We start from the raw sequence: 21,145 nt of genomic DNA on the forward strand, positions 1-21,145 counted from the left end.
AATTGTTCTCCAAATCTGGGATAAACCAGCAGAAATACCTGAATCCTGTAAAGCAGAACCGGGCGACAGTGACTTGCTTCTCGCATCTGGTGACAGAAGGTCCAGGTTCGGTGTCTCTGTGGGGCTATCCATACTGGTAGGTAGAGGGGATGGCTCCTGGAGTAAATATAAGAGAACTTTCACTACAGTTCTAAATCACTTGAAAAAATCGAATTGCCTTTTAAATAACTTAAAAAAATGAAACTGCTTAAGGTGGGAATCGAACCCACGACCTTTAATTGGAGTTTTCATTGTATGGTTTTTGTGACAGCTTAATATCTAGAAAGGTACTGATATTATCATCATCAAGTCATTTAGACTCCATTGTAGGAGCATGACCCTCTCCAATTTACAAGAGGAAAATGAAAGATCATAAAGGTAGCAGGAAGGCGCTGGTCGCAGGCCGCTACCAACCGGGCAATATGGAAATCATTGAGGGAGGCATATTCAACAGTGGCCGTCCTGCTGTAGCTGAAATGATGATGATGATGATGAATGAAAGATTTGGACACTCCCCACGCTGGCCAGACGTGTTGGGGAGGCCTGATGTTCGCATATTATTTGTCCCTTAGTCATCTCTTGCGACATCCACGGAAAGAGCGGGGGTGGCCCTATTCTACTCAACAGAGTACAAACTTGACCTTCACTAGTTGGGTTATTGGCGGTCAAGCTGTAGTTCCTGGCTACACAGGAGTTGCAGCGGTGGGAACGAGAGGTGGAAATAGTCCCTACAGATTACCAGATTAACAGACTTATAATTACCTTTTTCATCTGCAATAGGGTGCCGTCGTCCCTACTGGCCTTCCTTTTGAGGAGGTGGTCGAACCCACTGGATAGGGATCGCTTGGCCTTCATAAAGATGGTGCTACCACCTAGGTACTGGTTCAGAAACTCCGATCTGAAAAGATAAAGACGGATCTAAATTATCTGCTTGATGGACTGACGAAAAAAGTGACTGATAGCTCAATAGCGTTGGTGTCAAACTGCCATTTCATTGTAGGAAGGAGATTAAAAAAATTGATAACTTTGTATTTGAAACATCTTCTGCTAATGAAGACTATTTGCATTGCACACACTAGGTTGATTGTTGATTATCACGAATTTTGCCAGTAGCGCCAATTCCTTAGCAAAAACACCAGTTTGCGCCACTGTCAAAACTACTAGCAATTTTGCTTGCCAGTGACGCCAACTGGTAAGCGGAAATACCATAGAATATCATCAGTATTTCTGTATTCCACAAGTTACTAATAGTTCCGTTAGCTCCTCGTACTAAGCTAAATGCTTGTGTCACAAGTGAGCTCACCAAAATAGTCGAGCGGCGGCGCGGTTCCGCGTTCCTCGGATCACGAGTCGGCCAGTCCGACCCCTTCACCGTTCGGCTATCATGGCTTCTATGTTAAAATCAAATGGAAACGTTAGTACCCACCTGTTTTCAGCGGTGTCGTGAACGTGTCTTAGCTGTTTCGCTTCGCAGTGAGCCCGGAGGAGCATCATCAGGAATGCATTGTGTTCGGTCACCTGAAGATAATAAAACTTTATAGAATCTACATAAAAGGTTCGTTACTGACTGACTATCTGTGAAGCTGAAACCACTGAAAGCTATCCTAGTGGATCTTTCTTAGCAGAAAGGATGATTCTACTGCTACTCCTACAACGAAACCTGGTGTAGATAATATGATTTTAAAATGAACAGGATTTTTTTATTTACAACGAGGAAGCTCTTGGCCTGTACCTCACCTGATGGTAAGTGATGATCAGACCGAAAGGAAGCGAGCTTCACCCGGATTCCTCAACCACGGAGGAACTGGCTATCTTACCTGTAACTGCCGGAACACAACAATGCTGTTAACATTGTTGTTATTGCGACTGACTTCGGTAAGATGGCGGTAGCTAGCCAGGCGGACTTAGAACAAACCCTACCACCAACCAAACCGAATTTGACCCCACTGGGAATCGAACCCGGGACCTCTGCGTCTGAAGCAGGTGGTACTAGACCACAGAGGCGGTTATTTCAACCACTCAGACTATGACATTATTATGCTCTATTCTGTAAAAGAATTCCCCTTACCTCGTACATGTGATTGGTTCCCCCTTGATACTTGGTGATGATCAACTCCTGTTCATCTTCAGGTAGTTGTTCCACGCGTCTCAATATGAAAGCGTGGATTTTCTTTTCGTTCATACCTGTAATAAATAATTGTCCTTATAGAGGTCGAGGGTTCGATCCCCGCACCATACAAATATGTGGCGCGTGAACATCTGTATTGGTTTAGGTGTTTTTTATGTACTTATTCTTTGTAATGTAATGTATTCTTTATGTGCCTATAATAACACACTTTATAGCCTATGTTACGCAGAAAATTATTAGGATTCTAATGGTGAAAGAATTTTTCAAATCGGTCCAGTAGTTCTGGAGCATATCTCCAAACAAACAATCAAATCTTTCCTCTTTATACGTATACTATTAGTACATGTATAACAAGTTAAGCTTTGCTTAGTTTGGGACTAGATATGGGGCAGTATATTAGTTTATTTTACCGTTTATATATCATCAGTAGCACATAGCACCTATATTAACTTCATCGTCATCATTTCAGCCACAGGACTTCCACTGCTGAACATAGGCCTCCCCAATGACTTCCACATCGCGCGATTGGTAGCGGCCTGCATCCAGCGCCTTCCTCCTACCTTTATGAGGTCGTCGTAGGTGCTATAGTGTTTACTTTGATATGAGGTTACCTTACTTTCGACAGCAAAAAAACGGTCTTATTGCATAATAAATAGCATATAGGTACAGTCAGCGTCAAATAGTTCGAGACACCCAAAGTAGCCAAAAAGTTCGCAACACGTCTTTGTTACAATTGGAATAAGGTTGGGTTGTCAACTTTTTGGCCACTTTGCGTGTCAAGAACTATATTATGACGCTGACTGTACTACAAATAAGTATAAGTACCTACCTTCAATATCATGGCACAGTCGATGGTACCACAGCATGGGGCAATGTTCGCAAGTCATGTTCGGCGACTTCTCTCGGGATTTCTTCAAAAGCTCAGCGTGTGCTACGAACGCTTGCTTTATTGCTGAAAAGAAAATATTAGGACGATCAATTTGCTGTTCGAAAATAGACTCTATTACAGCTTGATAAGATGCCTATTAACTTGATGTAGCATCTTTGGCTCGTCATCAGGTCATTTAGTCTCCACTGCAGGAGCACGACTCTAATTTACCAGAGGCAAATGGATTTGTCCTACACTCCCCACGCTGGCCAGACGGGTTGGGGAGGCCGGAGGTTCGCATATTTGTCCCTTAGTCGCCTCTTAAGACATCCACGTCAAGAGTAGGAGTGGTCTTATTCTACACTTAGGGCTTGTGCACACAACAATTTATAAAAGCGCCATTTTTATTGAGTCTACATCGCTACTAACGCACCTTCGATGGCCGCTTGAAACGAGGTTATCCAATACGGGTTGAATGGGTTACTTTATGAAAAGGGTTTCGTTGGTTCATTCATTTCAGTTCAATGACGTCCACTGTTAAACAAAGGTCTCCCTCAAGGATTTTCACAGCTGGTCCTACCCGCATCCAGGTATTTCCCGCGACCTTCACCAGATCCAAAAGGTGTTAGACCGAGGTGTCACATTAGGGCGACAGAATCGCGACTGCAACGCGGCAGCGGCGTTTTTATAATTTGAAAGCAGGCTTCCGCCGTCATATAGTAACCTTAATCTCTCTACTCGACCTGTGGTTGACTGGCAGATAATGCCACCTGGCATTAAGTCCGCCACTGTACATATGTATGTGCAAAAGTGTAAATAAATAAATAAATAAAAAAATAGTATGAAATTATCGGCAGCGCGTGTGTCGCGCATTTATCGCCTAAATGTGAAGGCGTCCTTAAACTTACCATTAATAACCTCACAGGCAACTGAATCGCTCTCACACTTGAACACATAACAAGCGTACGACTCGTTGGTCTCCCTGCAAACGAAGCCAAAGTGTTCCTTGTGTATCCTGCCCAACACACAGCTGGCTACGTCTTTGAACTCCCGGTGGAGCAAGATTTGCTTCCTATCTGGGCTTATCAGCCGTAGCTCTGAACGGCCAACCTGGAAAGAAAGTATTTCAGTTGAGGAAAAGAATGTGTAAATAAATGTTTATAGTGAAGGAAAAGAAATTTATTAAACCTAGATAGCAGCATCATCATCATCAGGTAATTTAGTATCCATGGGCTATGTAACATTTCATCATCATCATCATCATCATCATCTCAGCCATAGGACGTCCACTGCTGAACATAGGCCTCCCCCAATGTTTCCATGTTACCCGGTTGGTAGCGGCCTGCGTCCAGCGCTTTCCTGCTACCTTTATGATGTCGTCGGTCCACCTTATGGGTGGACGTCCCACGCTGCGTTTTCTGGTACGCGTCACATTTACCAGAGGCAAAAGGTGGATTTGGCCTTCCACACTGCCAGATCGCATATACCTTTTAGACATCTACAGGAAAAGTAAAAGATGTCTCTATTATACTCTGCCAGAAGCCCACAATCACACGGTCAATAGTCTTACCAAAAATCGAATAAGGAAGAAAAAAGGAAAGCTGTGAGTTTAAATGACGTATCTCATGTATCAACCCGGAAAGATCGCAACCGTATCAACTCGAGGCGGTCAGTATTCTTTGTATAAAACTCCATACTGCAACGGCCACAATCCCCACCGCAACGTAAACGCCTCGCCTCGCAGTTGACAGCGCGTGAAAGACGATAACAGCTCACGAAAGGCTATACGGTGTTCTCTTTCCGAGTTGATGATAAGTCTGCTAAGACCTTTATTTCAGCTAATTGAAATCATACCTGGAAAAGCATTGTTCTATTTTGTTCCCCAATCAAATGAGCAATGGGCGTCTTCAAATTCAGCGTTCCAATTGACGCTGCACGATCCCTCAAAAACGGCTTATTCTCCGGCAAACCACCTCTTTTAAAATCACTTGATTCTTTAAAATCATTAACAGTCTTTGGTTTCCTCGATATTTCTTTAAAATTTAACGTCGGCGATTGATTATTATCAGTCGTTTTATCATCTACAGATTTTGTTTGACTAGATTCTTTAGCTTCTTTCGCAAAAGGATTATTTTCCTTCTCATTTCTGTCGGCTTCTTCGACATTTTTGATGACAGTCTGACAAAATTGTGTTATTGAAGACGCAGTTTCGGATATGACTGAATTTATATCGTTTTTCTCTTCATCTTCATTCACAGTGCCTAAATTATTCTTAGGAATGTTGATGACTATAGTTTCTTGGTGATTCTTCTTGATTTCGACGCGTTCTTTGGTGAACATGTCGAATTCTTTGTCTATTTCTTCTGTTTTCGTTTTGGGGATTATTTCAACACTTTTCCAAGATTTGTCTGGCTCTAGAGGGGTCGTGCTCGGTGTTATGTTGATTTTTTTGGTGGTTGTCTCATTTTTTGGCTCTGAAATGTTTTCTGTGGAGTCGTTGCTGTATATTGAGGTCTGAAAATAAACAATAACTGTAAGCTATGACAGATAATGCATCATGACACGATAAGTTCGCCTTACGTACCCATATAAATCTTTTCTTTCTTTCTTTTCAGCCAAATGACGTCCACTGCTGGACAAAGGCCTCCCCCAAGGTTTTCCACAATGAACGGTCCTGCGCTGCCCGCATCCAGGCTCTTCCCGCGACCTTTACCAGATCGTCGGTCCACCTAGTAGGAGGCCTGCCCACGCTACGTCTTCCAGCCCGTGGTCGCCACTCGAGAACTTTCCTGCCCCAACGGCCATCGTCTCTACGAGCTATGTGCCCCGCCCACTGCCACTTGATTTTAGCAATTCTGCGAGCTATGTCGGTTACTTTGGTTCTCCTGCGGATCTCCTCATTTCTGATTCGATCACGCAGGGAAACTCCGAGCATAGCCCGCTCCATCGCCCTTTGGGTGACCTTGAGCCTTCTTATGAGGCCCATAGTAAGCGACCACGTTTCGGATCCATATGTCAACACTGGCAACACACACTGCTCGAAGACTTTCGTCTTGAGACACTGCGGTATTTCGGACATGAGTATATGGCGAAGCTTCCCGAACGCTGCCCATCCGAGTTGGATTCGACGATTGACCTCTTTCTCGAAGTTGGACCTACCTAACTGGACTGTTTGTCCCAGGTATACATAATTGTCGACAACTTCGAGTGTAGAGTCTCCAACCTTCAGAGGAGTGGGTGCAACACGGACATTAGACATGATTTTTGTCTTGTCCATGTTCATTCTGAGGCCCACTTGTTGAGAGGCTCTACTGAGGCCATCGAGCATTGTGCCTAGATCCTCCAAGGTCTCAGCCATGACTACGATATCGTCCGCGAATCGAAGGTGGGTGATGTACTCGCCGTTGATATTTATGCCAAATCCGTTCCAGTCCAGAAGCTTGAAGACATCTTCCAGGGCGGTGGTAAACAGTTTTGGAGATATGACGTCTCCCTGTCTTACCCCTCGCTGCAACTGGATAGGTTTCGAATCCCGATCCTGGAGGCGGACCGACATTGTGGCGTTTTTGTACAAACCCCTCAACACTTCGATATATCGATAGTCAATTTGGCACCTTTGGAGAGACTGTAGCACTGCCCAGGTCTCGACCGAATCGAAGGCTTTCTCATAATCCACAAACGCCAGGCAAAGTGGTTGATTATACTCCTCGGTCTTCTGTATAATCTGCCTTAGCGTATGTATGTGGTCTATGGTACTAAAGCCTTTTCGGAAACCGGCTTGTTCGGGAGGCTGGAAGTCGTCGAGCCTGCGAGCGAGACGATTCGTAATGACTCTCGAAAACAGCTTGTAGACATGGCTCAGAAGTGAGATGGGTCTATAATTCTTCAACAAGGTTTTGTCACCTTTTTTGAAGAAGAGTACCACCACACTTCTGTGCCATGTCGTAGGCGTTTTTCCTTCGAGGATGACGGAATTGAACAGCTTCTGAAGAGCCCTTAGTACCGGCGTTCCGCCTGCCTTCAAAAGCTCAGCCGTGATTCCATCATCACCCGGTGCCTTGTTGTTCTTCAGCTGTTTGAGAGCCATTCTAATCTCGTACAGACTGACGTCCGGGATATCTTCGGTATAGTGTCGGGTCAGTCTAGCTCTTGGGTCTTCGGCTAGATTTGTGACAGGTGCGCGTACAGTCGTGTATAATTGTCCGTAGAACTTCTCAACCTCTTCCAATATCTCCGGCCCCGACGAAATGGCTCTGCCATCCTCTGTCTTCAGCTTGGTCAGTTGACTTTGGCCAACAGACAGATCTCTTGCGAACACTTTAGAGCCTTTGTTTCGCTCAATCGCCTCTTTAATACGGTCTGTATTAAATTGGCGTAGGTCGCGAGTCAAAGACTTGGAGATCTGTCTGTTAAGGCGCCGATACTGAGCAGCATCTTCAGAGGACTGCAAAACCAAGTTCCGTCTCTCTTCCATGAGTTGATTGGTGAGGTCAGAGATCTGGAGAGACCCATATAAATATCATTACAAATTAAATTAACAAATACTTCAACAGTTGAAGCAGACGCTTAAACACAACATAACAATAATGTTACAATTAAGTAAGATGGTGGTGATCACTAAGCAGAGAATGTTGGCCTTAATGAGAATCAAACCCAGAGCCTTATAGTCTGAGGACGGTGGTCTTATCACTAGGTCGCAAAAGCAGTTCATAATCAAGATGAAATTATTTTCTTGGTTATAAAAATATGTTCATCATACCCCAGTAGAAGAGAGTAAGCTGTGTCGTCTTTGATTCTTGATCTTCTCAGCCTCATGCTGAGCGAATTTGTGCAGCGCATCGTCAATCAGGGACTCTGGTACCTTCCGCTGGGATATCCTCACCTTGCCGATGTAGAGAACCTATGAAAATATGTAATGTTTAAGCTCTCTATCCAGTATAAAACTAAAGGTTAAGTAAGTATACTTTTTATGAGCTATCAGAACGCTCAGAACTCAAGAACAAACTTAAAACGTGACTTTTTCGCCAACTGCGTTGACTTATGAACTGTTATTACTAAAAATCTTAGGTAAATGAAAACTGATTGGGTTTAGGGATAGAATTATTGTGATCAGGTTGAAGGTGGAAGCGAGCTTCACCTGGAATCTCACACCCGTATTCACAAACGATGCTTGCTTAAGTGAAGCAGCAAATCGAACGCACAGTGTTGAATAGAGCTCTCTGATTGATTCGTGTGTCACCTTGTGCATCCACGCGCACTGTGAGTCCTCATAGTAATGTTTGTGAATACGGGCGTCAATCTCAGAGTTGTCCGTCTATCTACAGGCTTTAAGCTACGCTAAGAGCAAAGAAGATCGATTGATCGCGTGACCATGACCATGACCATCATATTACCTCAAAGAAGTGGGAGTCAGATGGTGAAAGGTCAGCACAGAGGGAGGTGAGGGCTGAAGCATTGCTGACACTTCGCACTAGCGGCGGCTGAGTCTCGCTCGTTCTGAAACAAAAATACGCTCATTATGCTATGAATTTGGTGTTTGGATATTTTTAACGCAATATGTAAAGGAAGTCAACCTAATTTTGAACCTTAAAGTTACAGCTTTACGCCACACAGTAGTAGTGTGACATGACTTAAACTACGATTTGAACTAACATTTTCAACAACCTTGATCCTTACTTAAAAACCTTTGACACAGCCTGTTGTGTATGTTATTACGTCACAAACAACGTAGAGTATAGGATAGGATTACTAATGTTTGGCCAAAAAACGTTTCCCAAATTATCACATCGCAAACAACGTTTCGCAAATTTTCATTTGGCAAATTCTCATTTGGCAAAGCAACTTATTGCAAACTTTTAATTCGCAAATGTTTTTTTTTGGCATATTATTGTTTAGCAAATTATTGTTTGGCAAAGTATGGTTTGCCAAATGTTTCATTAGGCAAAAATATTTCACGATAAACTATTTACAAAATAATTTGATTGGTGCATAGAATGGTATACAAATTAGCTTGTGGTTATTATTTTGTTTAGTGGGGAGTTAATATAAAATTTGTTCTACATTAATTTCCTTCTTAGTATTTCTCTTCGACAAATACTTTAACACATTGTGAACCACTTTTCTTTCACGACTATAAAAGATTTTAGCAATTTAATTCACAAAATTAATTGCGCAGATTTAAAATAAAGTTTGTTTACACTTTGACAGCAATAGACTGACATGCAAGGTGACATGTCAATGAAGTTTTCAGTTACTGTTGCCATTAAAAGAAATTAGTACCATTAGTTTTCCGCAACATGGCGAGGGTTTTTATGTTCCTGGTCAGGCTATACCTAATTAAGTTAGGATAGTCATTATAAAAATTGAAAAAATGAAAAAGCTAGATTTGTTAAAAATATTATGAAAATAAAAGTCACCTTACTGTAGTACCTTAGGTGTCATTATTTTGTATGCACAAATCACACAAATACTACACTCTTTACAATGATTTTAATTGATTTCCTAGTAATTTTGACTAACGCCCTTGGTCAAAACCACTTTTGAGTTTTGACTGTTACAATTATAATAAATTAGTATAGTTTCTAAAGTTATTTGGATCAGCTAATAAAGAATAACTAGTAGGAAAAATATTTACACAACATGGGAAAATATATTATGTTGAGACTTAATCTACTAAAAAGCGTGAATGCAGTTTTTTTCGAAGTTATGTTTTTATATTAAAAATAATTGGCTTTTAAAAACGGTATATGTTGGAGTAAAGTAAGTGGATGTACTTTACTGGAATGAAAATCTTCCTACTTGTAATCTTACTTACCTAACTTTTCTACTTTTATACCAAGTAGGTACAATGACATAATTTTAAGTTACTATGAATTAATAATGTTTAATTTATTTATAATTTAGAATAGTAATTATTCTAAATTCTTGTTAAATAATATAATAAATAATTAATATAGTTTGGTTTTCGTTTGTCCTTAATAATTCTATTCTATCTGCATTATCATAAAGTCAACTGGTGGACAGACTGCCCTATGGAATTAAATCCGCTATTTGTAGTTTTTCGAAACAATAATAATGATTAAATAAATATATAAAATTAAATTGGTTTCGGCTTTTCCTATAAAGTAGACATTTATGAAGTTTTATTTAAAAGCATCATAATATTTATTTTCTAAATTAGCTTTTATATCGAAAATAGTTTCTTCTAGTTCGAAGATATCAAAACTTCTACTTAAATAGTTTCATAAATTGTGTGCATTAAATCATGAAGCTGCGGAAAATCATTTTATTTTATTTAAAAGACCATAATTGATTAAAAATGTGTGAAGAAATGGTACATTACATATGAAATACCATTAAATATTAAATATTTAAGCTAAATCATCAATTTACCCTTTCATAATACCTTACCTGGGTGTCCCGTTACGACCCATGAAAACCTACAAAACTATGTAAATTGTCATTAATTACCTTAGTTTTGTAGTTTTGTGAAATAAAAATAGACTTACGTCCTGAGTAACTTGCCTAGGACGAATATTTGAGGGGCGTAAAGGTCTTTTTATTGTAATTTTTAGGGCGTAAAGGAAATCTATCTCAGTAAATACAGCTCTAGTCCAGTTTTTCAATACCTCTTCGGAAAAGGCTGTGAATTCTAAGCACTTTCTTCATAAGTCATAATTTAATAGCTCAAAAAACAAAAAAGTTATCGTCGAATAAAAAAATAAAAAAACGTTTTTTGCTTCTCCTGAAAAGTCGTACTTTGTCCTTTACGACCTTTGAGCCCAGAGGTATCGATATGTCTATGGACAATCACAAAAAGCTACGTATTTTTTTCGCGGAGCGACGATCGACCTATCTCACCTCCCCAATGGTCGAAGCGTGACTGACGTTAACCGAATAGAACACTGTGATTGGTTCCTGGTGTTCGTTTTAACGGCAATCTTGTATTATTACTCAAAATTTTAGGTACCTAAAATCGTGTGACCAACGTATTTCGCTTTCTCAATTCAAAATAATTATAAGAAGATATTTTTTTGACTATTGTGTGGAAAGTATATTTAATTACGATGGTTTTAGTATATGATACACACAAATTGAATGAAAATTGTGAATGCAGTAACCAAATGTTTCATTGCAACCGAAGGTGTGACACGATGAGAACTCGAAAAATGACCCCGTTTTTTATCGTTTCATGTGATTTTTTCGTGTTATTTTTGCTTCTATTACGATAAAATTTATTTTGTATGTAGCTAAATAGATATTTTATCATCTGATTTCAAAGGTATTGTTCTAACTTATACCGTTTATGAACTATTATTGTGTGACCATCAAATTTGAGTGTAAATGAGAAGTACCCAAATGATTCTTTAACAATAGAGGTGATTCTAGCGCTCGGCGGCCGCTGCCGCGGCACGCTTCGCTCGCCTTCGCGCATTAAGGGTCACTGTTCTAACCTAACCTAACCTACTATTTTCTGCAATACCTACTTTTTGCAACCATACTATTTTCTGCAATGTTTTACATAAAATTATTGTGAAAACCATGATCATATGCCTTATGCTTTGATTTGTGGGTAACGGTGGGTAAGTATGTGAAGTGTCAATTTGACCAAACAAATTATTTGGGATATAATATTTGGCAACATAAAACATTTGCTATATAAACATTTGCCAAGTAAAATTTTTATGCTTTGATTTGTGGGTAACGGTGGGTAAGTATGTGAAGTGTCAATTTGACCAAACAAATTATTTGGGATATAATATTTGGCAACATAAAACATTTGCTATATAAACATTTGCCAAGTAAAATTTAGCCAAATGATAATTTGACCAAATGAATTAGTTGCGAAAAGTACAGTTGCTAAAAGTTCATTTGGGAAATGAAACTTTGGCGATAAGTTGTTTGCGAAGTGAAATTTGGCGAAAAGTAATTTGGCCAAACGGAAGGATACCATAAATATAGCTCTTTTATAGGATGTTTCACTGAGTTTTCGGATTTGATTGATATCTCTTATCACTGCAACAACTAGTGGATAGAGTCCTCGCCAGCAATGTAACTGTCAGTGACCAATTATTGATGCAAGATATTGATTAATATTATAACGTGTGAGGTTGTAAAGTAACATAGTGGCTCTAGGTTAGATTATAATCTTACTACGTTAGATCTGACGGATTTCACAATTTTACGGTGAAATTATGCATCTCTTTAATTGATACGAATTCGTTTTAGCCATATACATCAGGACAAAAGCCTCCCTAAGGATTTTTAATGATAAATCTCATAAAATTCATTTATTTTTGCAAGTAAGTAGGCTTTTAAAAAGTACAGTAATAACCCTACCACTGCTTCGGGACAATAAATGGGCCAGTGCTGAGAAGAAGCAGCGCAAGCAAGATATAGGTAGATCGTTTCATCCACGAAGACGCGCCCCACCAATTTTTGGTCGAAGTCGCGCGGGGTGCGGGGAGTTTGATCCGAGCAATCCGAGCGTCATTATTGTAGTGTGCGTGTGCACTCATGGTTAATTTAGCGTGTACCGATAACACTGAAACATTAGCGGAAGAATGGTGGGGCGCGTCTTCGTGGATGAAACGATCTATACAATGCTCGTCATCATTGCAGGACAGGCACGTGTTTGACCAACTTCGACCAATAATGCTCAATGCCGTCGATAATGAAAACTCATTAAGACCAATTGATATCAGTGGGGAGTAAACAACAGCATCTTAACAATAATTGGAATGAATTAAGGCTTGTTCCTCCCGCGACCTTCACCAGATCGTCGGTCCACCTAGTGGGAGGCCTGAGCACGCTACGTCTTCCGGCTCGTGGTCGCCACTCAAGAACCTGGGTGCGAGCGGCGCAGGACCGGTCTTTGTGGAAATCCTTGAGGGGGGCCTTTGTCCAACAGTGGACGTCTTTCGGCTGAAACTAACGACGAACGAACTCTCTAGATGTTGTGGAGGTGTTCTAATAATGTACCTATCCTTAGAAATCAATTAGAGGGCTAAGGGGATAAAAGGGGGGTTGAAAGTTTATATGAAAGTCCTATTTGTTTGAAGTAAGAGAGTTGAAATTTAAAATGTATGCTCTATAGATACTAAGAACGGATTTTACAAAACTCCACCCCTAAGGTGGTAAAACGAGGTCCACGCGTACGAAGTCGCGGGCGGCCGCTAGTGTATTATAAAATTTCTTACCTAATAAAAAATCATTACAAGAAAATATGAAAAGTGACTTTAGATGAATGATTGCTTGATCTGAAATATATTGTGGTAACGACGGACAACTACGGAACCCTACACTGCGGGTGCCACGACACGCACGGCACTTTGGGAACCAATGATTTATATAAAGATAGAAGAAACTCTTAATTTCAAACCCGTAATTAAGTGTTCTTTAAAAATACTCGAACGTTATTTATAAACACTGTGATGTATTATTTCGTATATAAGGTTAATGGTGCTGTATTTTGGATTAAAGCCAACGTTCGCGACTTTGGACCGAGTATTTAGACACGTGTCACTAGTCACTAGCGTGAATATCTTGTGAATACTTGTGAATGAAAGATTGGGATCTATCATCGCTTGTTTGAAAATTTTGAAATATTTTAACATGGTTAATAATAAAATTGTACTCGTACTTTAACTTATTTTGCTATTAATAAATATTGATTCTTGTTATCAACAGCTCTATGGGAATAAGGAAAATTACGTTGACATCATACGTAAAATACGAACAAGCACAAATAAATGAAACAACTCCATTCAATCTGCTACAATTTTTGGACAAAGATCTCCCGCAAGGATTCTCACTACGACCGGTCCTGTGCTGCCCTCGTGCAGGTACTTTTCTTACCTTCAGCAGATAGTACACCTAGCGAGAGGCTGCCTCTACAGCGCATCACTGTTGAAAGTCCAGGTTTCTGGTTACTGCTCCACCGTAAAAAAGCTAAAGCTATTATACAGGGTGAGTGGTAATTAGTGGCGGAGACGTTAAGGGTTATTCTGACAGATATCACTATGAGGCCTACCGTCCTTATTTATGTTTTTGTTTAGCAGTTTTTGCATAAAACAATGACAGTTACGAAGATTGAACAATTAATATTACTTATTTAGAATTATCTTTGTTGCAAAACAAAACAAAGTAGGCTAAAATCAAGCTTTATTAAGATTTATTACTATTTGAAAATTTTTGGTTACACTCTTTAAGTAGGAATATTTTGGAAAGGTTTAATTAAGGACGGTAGGCTTAATAGTGATATCTGGCAGTATAACCCTAGACTACCTCCCCTTAACGGCTCCGCCACTAATTACCAGTCACCCTGTAAAATAGCTTTAGCTTTTTACGTTGGAGCAGTAACCAGAAATGATTTTCAAAAGTGATACGCTCTAGACGCAGTCTCCCGCTAGATGTACTGACGATCTGGTGAAGGTCACGGAAAGTACCTGACCGTAGGTATACTACTTTTTAATATTATAAACATAACCGTATTTTTTAAAATTTTTTGTAATATTTGCACATCGTATTATGTACGAGAATTATGTTGGAAACTTCTCTCTCTATAACCATTGGGAACCGTATTCTGGCAAATAAATTAATTAATTTATTTATTTTTATGTAGGTATAGGGGAGATGGGCCCAAAGCGGGTAACTTAAGGTTTGTGTCAATATAAAAGACGTTACTGCAGTTGCAAAGTTATATATTTTTAATAATTCGTACAAGTATGTATTAAACTTTGTAATAAAAACTAAAAATCACTTCTCTTGTAACAAATCACTTCAAAAATTTAAGAACTAATCAGTCGGTCATTTTACCCGGTTTGCCCGCAGGGGGTGCCCAAAGCGGGTATGGCCCCTGGGGCAAAACGGGTCGAGACTGGGCAAGGCGAGTTACTGACGTTGGCTTTGACTTTCTTAATGTTAGTTGGAGATATCTCTTTTCAAAGGCTTTACACCAATCTTTTCCAGCAGTTTGACTTTTGAAAGGGTGCGGAATTCTATTGCTCTCTGCATATTGATATACGTGAGATAAAAATCCGATTTTGTCAGACCAAAAAAAGATTATCCATGTTGAAACAAGACTTCTATCAATTCAGATTCTTGTTCAGCCAAAACAACAAAAATTACCTATGAAACTACCATTTTTGTATCCATATATAATTAGAATAAGGATAAGAAGCGGTTACCCGTTTTACCCATACCCGCTTTGCCCAAAAGATACTTTTTCAGGTTTTGTAAAATAATCTCAAAATCTTTATCAGAAATGTTGCTCAAACAATAAGAATTCTACGCTGTTTTAATGCAGAATAATACACAAGTAACAGATTCAACACAACTTTAAACAGAATGAAGTAATTCATATTCACATATCTTGATATTTTTTTGTGAAACAGGCAAATAAAAACATTCGCGTCTCGGATCTCCGCCGCGCGTCGCCGATGTTTTAGCAAAACTGATTCGTGTCGAAACGAGTTCGGACGTTGCCACGAAACGCACACATGTGCACTATCGGCTTGTATACGTGAATAATGAAGGCTACCCGCTTTGGGCGGTATACCCGCTTTGGGCTCACCTCCCCTAAGGATATCAAAAATTACTAACTGATTCTGGAAAACTTACAGATTACTGTTGCAAGCTCCAGGCAGCGATATCGTAGGGCTGTTCCATGGTAGCTCCTGAGCATGCTGCTGCTGGAAGCCCAGGTTCTTCGTCACCGATCCAGCATGCAGCGAGCTGGTGGAGCCTTTAGGGCTGGCTGCCCCTGGCGACGGCTCCCGCATTTGGCCGAAGAGATCTGTCACCTGCAAAGGAATTATTTGAGTTAATATTAACAGCTTGTTGTGTTCCGGCAGTTAGAGGTAAGATACCCAGTTCCTCTTTGGTTGAGGATTCCGGATGAACCTTGCTTCCACCTTCGGCTTGATCATTACTTTCCATCAGGTGAGATGCAGTCCAAGAACTTCGATCCTCGTTATGGATGAAAAATCATCAGGTAATTTCTGTGACGGGTCTGGGTGTTTTCTATATGTATACTATGTATGTATGTATTTACAAAAAAAAAGTATTTATGTATGTTTATATCCGTCTAGTTATTATTATTATTCTCTTTATTAACTTTGGTTCTTAATTTTAAATATTTTTTTACAATGTAAATTATCAAAAAAAAATAAATAAAAATACATTTTAAAAAAATACTTAAAAATAGTTATTCCGCTGGTAGCGGAGCAGGGCCCAAGCTACCGGTGGTCAGGGTCGCAGGCTGAGGAACCTCCGGACAATGCGTGCCGTGCTGAGGATCACCGCCTTTTGCATCTGACCCTTGAGCCAACCATCCAGCGAGAGCTTCTTTAGATGTTGGTCGAAGCTCTTCGCTATTAGCCCGTTTGCCGAGACAACTATCGGGACAATGATCGTCGAGTCAACATCCCACATGGCGGTCACCTCGTGGGCCAAGTCAAGGTATTTGCTTTGCTTTTCCTTCTCGGCCTTCACGAGGTTTTCGTCATGCGGGATGGTAATCTCAACGAGCATTGCCCGACGTTGGGATCGGTCAACCACCACAATATCAGGCTTATTACAGACAATAGTCCTGTCTGTGATGATAGAACGATCCCAATAGAGCAATGCATGACCATTTTCGAGAACTGACACCGGCTGGTATCGGTAATAAGGCGTCTCAGATTCAAGAAGGTCGTACTGAAGAGCAAGTTGCTGATGGATGATTCTGGCTACTAGGCTATGCCTGTGCAAGTACTCACCGTTAGCAAGATGCGAACAACCAGAAATTATATGCCTGAGTGACTCTCCGGGACGGTGGCATGCTCGACAAATGTCGACCGTACCGTCCTTAAGGATATATTTTCGGTAATTGTTCGTCATCATGACCTCGTCAGCAATTGCACAAGCAAAACCCTCGGTTTCCCCAAAGAGGTCACCGAAGCGTAGCCAGTTCACCGAGGCGAGGAGGTCTACATCAGGACCTGTAAGGGCCCGATAGAACCTCCCGTGCAGCTCCTTGCTCTTCCATACGTCCATTATTATTATTATTATTTAGTTTGCATGTACAAACACAATTAACTCTCTTAAATTCACCAGAGGCTGTTTCCACTTACTTAAGCAGGCTTACTTCAAGCACCGAACTAAAGATTTGAAAGTACGCGGTTAGACTCTCTATAAGAAGTTTGTAGGCAAGTATATTATTTGACTCCATACTAGCTAAATTCGCTAGTTACCTTATCATTCTCCATCATCAACATTTAGGTAATAAGAAGGCGTGAATCGATAAGACAAACTATTATCTTCAACATTAACATATTTAAGAACAAATAGAGCTGATCAAACATTAAACAACATATATTCGCACTTAAAAATCAACGGTCCAGTAGGCTCACTTGCTGTTGTGAAATACTAGCTTTTGTCCACGGCTTCACCAGCCTGAATTTCGTTCAGAAGAAGTTTATTTTTCGGGTAAATAGGTAAATAGCATAATTATGACAGTCCCAAATAATGTGACATTCTAATGGTAAAAGAATTTTCAAAATCGGTTCAGAGATTACATAAAACCTTTCAAAGCTACAAACATTACCTCTTTATAATATGAAAGGCAATTGTTCCGTTGCTCCCAGAAGAAGACGTTTCGGTTGAAGGATGAGCCTTCAATGCGCGGGGGCATGTTCGCGATCGCGAGTGATACCCTATATAAAAATTGTGACATTGACAGTGGTGCCAACCGTCATACACCCTATATTTGTAAGTTTCTCTCTCTGCCTTGTGGAACCGATCAGTACACACGCCTGTTGAAATTATTTCGCATTTTTACTTCAAAATATGTATACCTGGCCCCCCTTCAAATATAGATACGGTACTTTCCCACCTCCCGTTCCCACCGATGCAACTCCTGTGTAGCCAGGGTCTACAGCTTGACCGCCAGTAACCCAACCAGTGAAGATCAAGTTTTTCGTTTAAATTTAAATCGTCATTGGACCGCAACGAAATTAATCAGAAGAACATAGGAGGAGTTCGAAGTTAAGGTTCGACTTCCCTCCAGTAAGATACTCCTACCTAGCTATTTCTGTCTATTGCCAATTTACATGCGTAAACCACTAAGGCCCGGTTTTTTGATTCGTAGTTAAAATAACCAATGGTCAAATTTGACAGATGTCAAATGACAAGTGGTTAAATATCAGAAAAAAATGTTTTTCGAACAATGGTTAGCTCGACTTTTAATACATTTTTAACTATTACTTAACATTTTGTTAATATTTAACCATTAGTAGCAAAATTTAACAATTTGTTATTTTAACTACGAATCAAAAAACTGGGCCTAAAGAAAGCTGAATTTTAAGAAAAGGACATAGGTGACCCAGTCACGGATCAAGTGTGGTTGACAAGTGGCTGACAATAGTGACTGAGTTTCTTGCGCTGCTTCTTCTCAGCACTGGTCTATTTATTGTCCCGAAGCGGTGGTAGGGTTATTACTGGGACATGTAAAAGTGCTTTTTAAAATCCTACTTGAGTGATCGAATGAGAAATGAGGAGATCCGTAGGAGAACCAGAGTGACCCGCAGAATCGCTAAAATCAAGTGGCAGTGGGCGGGGCACATAGCTCGTAGAGCTGATGGCCACTGGGGCAGGAAAGTTCTTGAGTGGCGACCACGAGCCACTAAATGGACCGACGATCTGGTGAAGGTCACTGGAGGAGGGCAGGGCCGGTCTTTGTGGAAATCCTTGGGGGAGGCTTTTGTCCAGCAATGGACGTCTTTCGACTGAAACGAACGAAAAGCCTACTTGTAAAAATAGATAGTTTTACGAATTTTTAGTAGGCATTCAGTTTCAACCTTCCATTGGGATGACACCATATCTCTAATTGAAATAATAACTCCTTTAGTGTAAAGGTCAATAGATGGCGGTAGAAACATAATCAAGGTCTTTTAGAAACATTATTGCGTACAAACAACATTTGACTGAGGGTTAAGTAATTCATTTATGTTCTTCGTTAATCTGACGAATTACTTTATGGCGGGAAGAGCCTGGATGCGGGCAGCGCAGGACCGTGCATTGTGGAAAACCTTGGCGGAGGTCTTTGTCCAGCAGTGGACGTCATTTGGCTGAAACGAACGAACGAACGAACTTTATGATCAAGTCATTTAGTCTCCACTTCAAGAACACGAACACGACCCTCTTCAATTTACAAATGGTTAATGGATTTGTCCTTCACTCCCCACGCTGGCCAGACGGGTTGAGGAGGCCTGATGTTCGCATATTGTCCCTTAGTCGAACGAAATTCTCGCGGGTGAAGCCGCGGGCAAAAGCTAGTCTACTATAACGACACAACAGTAATTAAACAATTAAAACTAATTACAAAACAATGAGTGCGCCATACAGATCGGTCATTGGAGAGGTAAGCATACATTTGTAAGCTATCAATTATGAGTTCACGTGCTATTAAATTACTATAGCCAGGGCTGTCAGGTGATTAAGGAAAATTCCTATTTATTTATTGATCACATTTAATTTCGATGTATTTTGGTATCTCCACTTAGATGAGAACTACCTGGTAATGGTCATGGGCTACCTTTTGCAAAAATGAATCTTAAGAAATACAGATTTTACAGATCTAGTGTAGACCACCTGCCTCAGACCCAAAGGCTCCGGGTTCGAATCCCAGTGAGGGTAATTTTTTATATTCTGCTTTATTAGTAGAAGGTCATCTTCAGCTATCTTATAGTTAGATTGTTTTTCATGGATTCCCGTAAGCAGTTCTCAAGACGCCTTAACTTAAGATGAGCATTTACTTGTAACAGTACAACGAGCCGCTCTATCAAATGTATTATCATCAGTCACGAGTCAATTAAGTATTGTACCATTCGTAAGAACTTCACATTACATAGGATTGCTCGAGTCTATACTCATTACTCACCTTTACAAAATTGACATTATAAACGTCAAAGTGACATTTCCAAACGGTCCTACAAGTGACAGCCCTAATAAGGCGCAATCAAAACATGTGTTCAGCGCAAGCCAACGATGCGCGGGAGTTGATTATTTAGTCAATATGGTCAACAACAATCACAGTAATGTGCGTTAGATTCATATGTTACGGAACAAATTGACCTTCATGCAGTATATTGACGATGTTGAAGTCAATTTAGTAGATAAACAAATGTAGCAATATTAAGGGTTTTGTTTTTACCAAAACATGAGCACCACAAGGTGGACCGACGACCTGATAAAGCTAGCAGGAAGGCGCTGGACGCAGGCCGCTACCAACCGTGCGATGTGGAAGTCATTGGGGGAGGCCTATGTTCACTGTTCAGCAGTGGACGTCCTGTGGCTGAAATGATGATGATGAAAACTAGAGCTGAACTAGAAATGCATTTAAAGACTACTGATGGCAGTTTCGAGGAAAAATACGACTTGGGGAAGAAAAAGTAAGTTTAATATTAAATCATCATCATCATCATTCAGCCGCAGGATGTCCACTGCTGAACATAGGCCTCCCTCAATCCCTTAATATAGGTTAATTCACACACCACTTGAAGCTTCTTATTGAATCATCATCATCAGGTCATTTAGTCTCCACTGCAGGAGCACGTCTCTAATTGACCAGAGGCAAATGGAGGATTTGTCCTACACTCCCCACGCTGGCCAGACGGGTTGGGGAGGCCTGATGTTCGCATATTTGTCCCTTAGTCGCCACTTAAGGCATCCTTTATCACCTAAGGCCCCCTTATTTGATATTTATTGTCCGTGGGGCACATCTTTTCTTAAAGGTCATTACACCTTTGTTTGTCACCTGTCATCCGCTTTGCAATGGAGGGAAGGCGAACCCTAATTTCGAACTCCTCCTATGTTCTTCTGATTAATTTCATTGCGGACAGTTAAACTTTCCCCCGGGATAAACTTGACCTTCATTGGTTGGGTTTTTATGGCGGTCAAGCTGTAGATCCTCGCTAAACAGGAGTTGCAGTGGTGGGAACGAGAGGTGGGAATAGTTTATCCCTTATTACCTTAACATCTTATTCACTACAAAAACAGATGGTTACTTAAAACTTAATAGATAACCAAAATTGTTGCAATTAACTGAAAGCTCATGTTATTCCAAAAAT

General features: G+C 40.4%; 1 protein-coding gene across 2 annotated transcripts in view; it reads right to left on the reverse strand.

Annotated features, from left to right (window-relative positions):
• The window catches only part of plx (PTB_TBC1D1_like and TBC domain-containing protein plx), a 48,196-nt gene that overhangs the window by 11,864 nt on the left and 15,187 nt on the right, over positions 1-21,145 (reverse strand). For both annotated transcript variants that reach the window (XM_028311268.1, XM_028311267.1), the window contains 10 exons: positions 15,657-15,838; positions 8,429-8,531; positions 7,795-7,935; positions 4,890-5,549; positions 3,944-4,145; positions 2,997-3,119; positions 2,108-2,223; positions 1,466-1,557; positions 802-937; positions 39-156 (listed from right to left, as the gene is read on the reverse strand). In XM_028311268.1, coding sequence (XP_028167069.1) covers positions 39-156; positions 802-937; positions 1,466-1,557; positions 2,108-2,223; positions 2,997-3,119; positions 3,944-4,145; positions 4,890-5,549; positions 7,795-7,935; positions 8,429-8,531; positions 15,657-15,817 — 1,852 coding nt within the window. In that variant the 5' untranslated portion in view covers positions 15,818-15,838. The remainder of the gene's footprint in view (positions 1-38; positions 157-801; positions 938-1,465; positions 1,558-2,107; positions 2,224-2,996; positions 3,120-3,943; positions 4,146-4,889; positions 5,550-7,794; positions 7,936-8,428; positions 8,532-15,656; positions 15,839-21,145) is intronic.

The sequence above is a fragment of the Ostrinia furnacalis genome, unplaced genomic scaffold (assembly GCF_004193835.3).
Source record: "Ostrinia furnacalis isolate ACB-3 unplaced genomic scaffold, ASM419383v2 OfSCF3264, whole genome shotgun sequence".
Taxonomy (NCBI): Eukaryota; Metazoa; Arthropoda; class Insecta; order Lepidoptera; family Crambidae; genus Ostrinia; species Ostrinia furnacalis.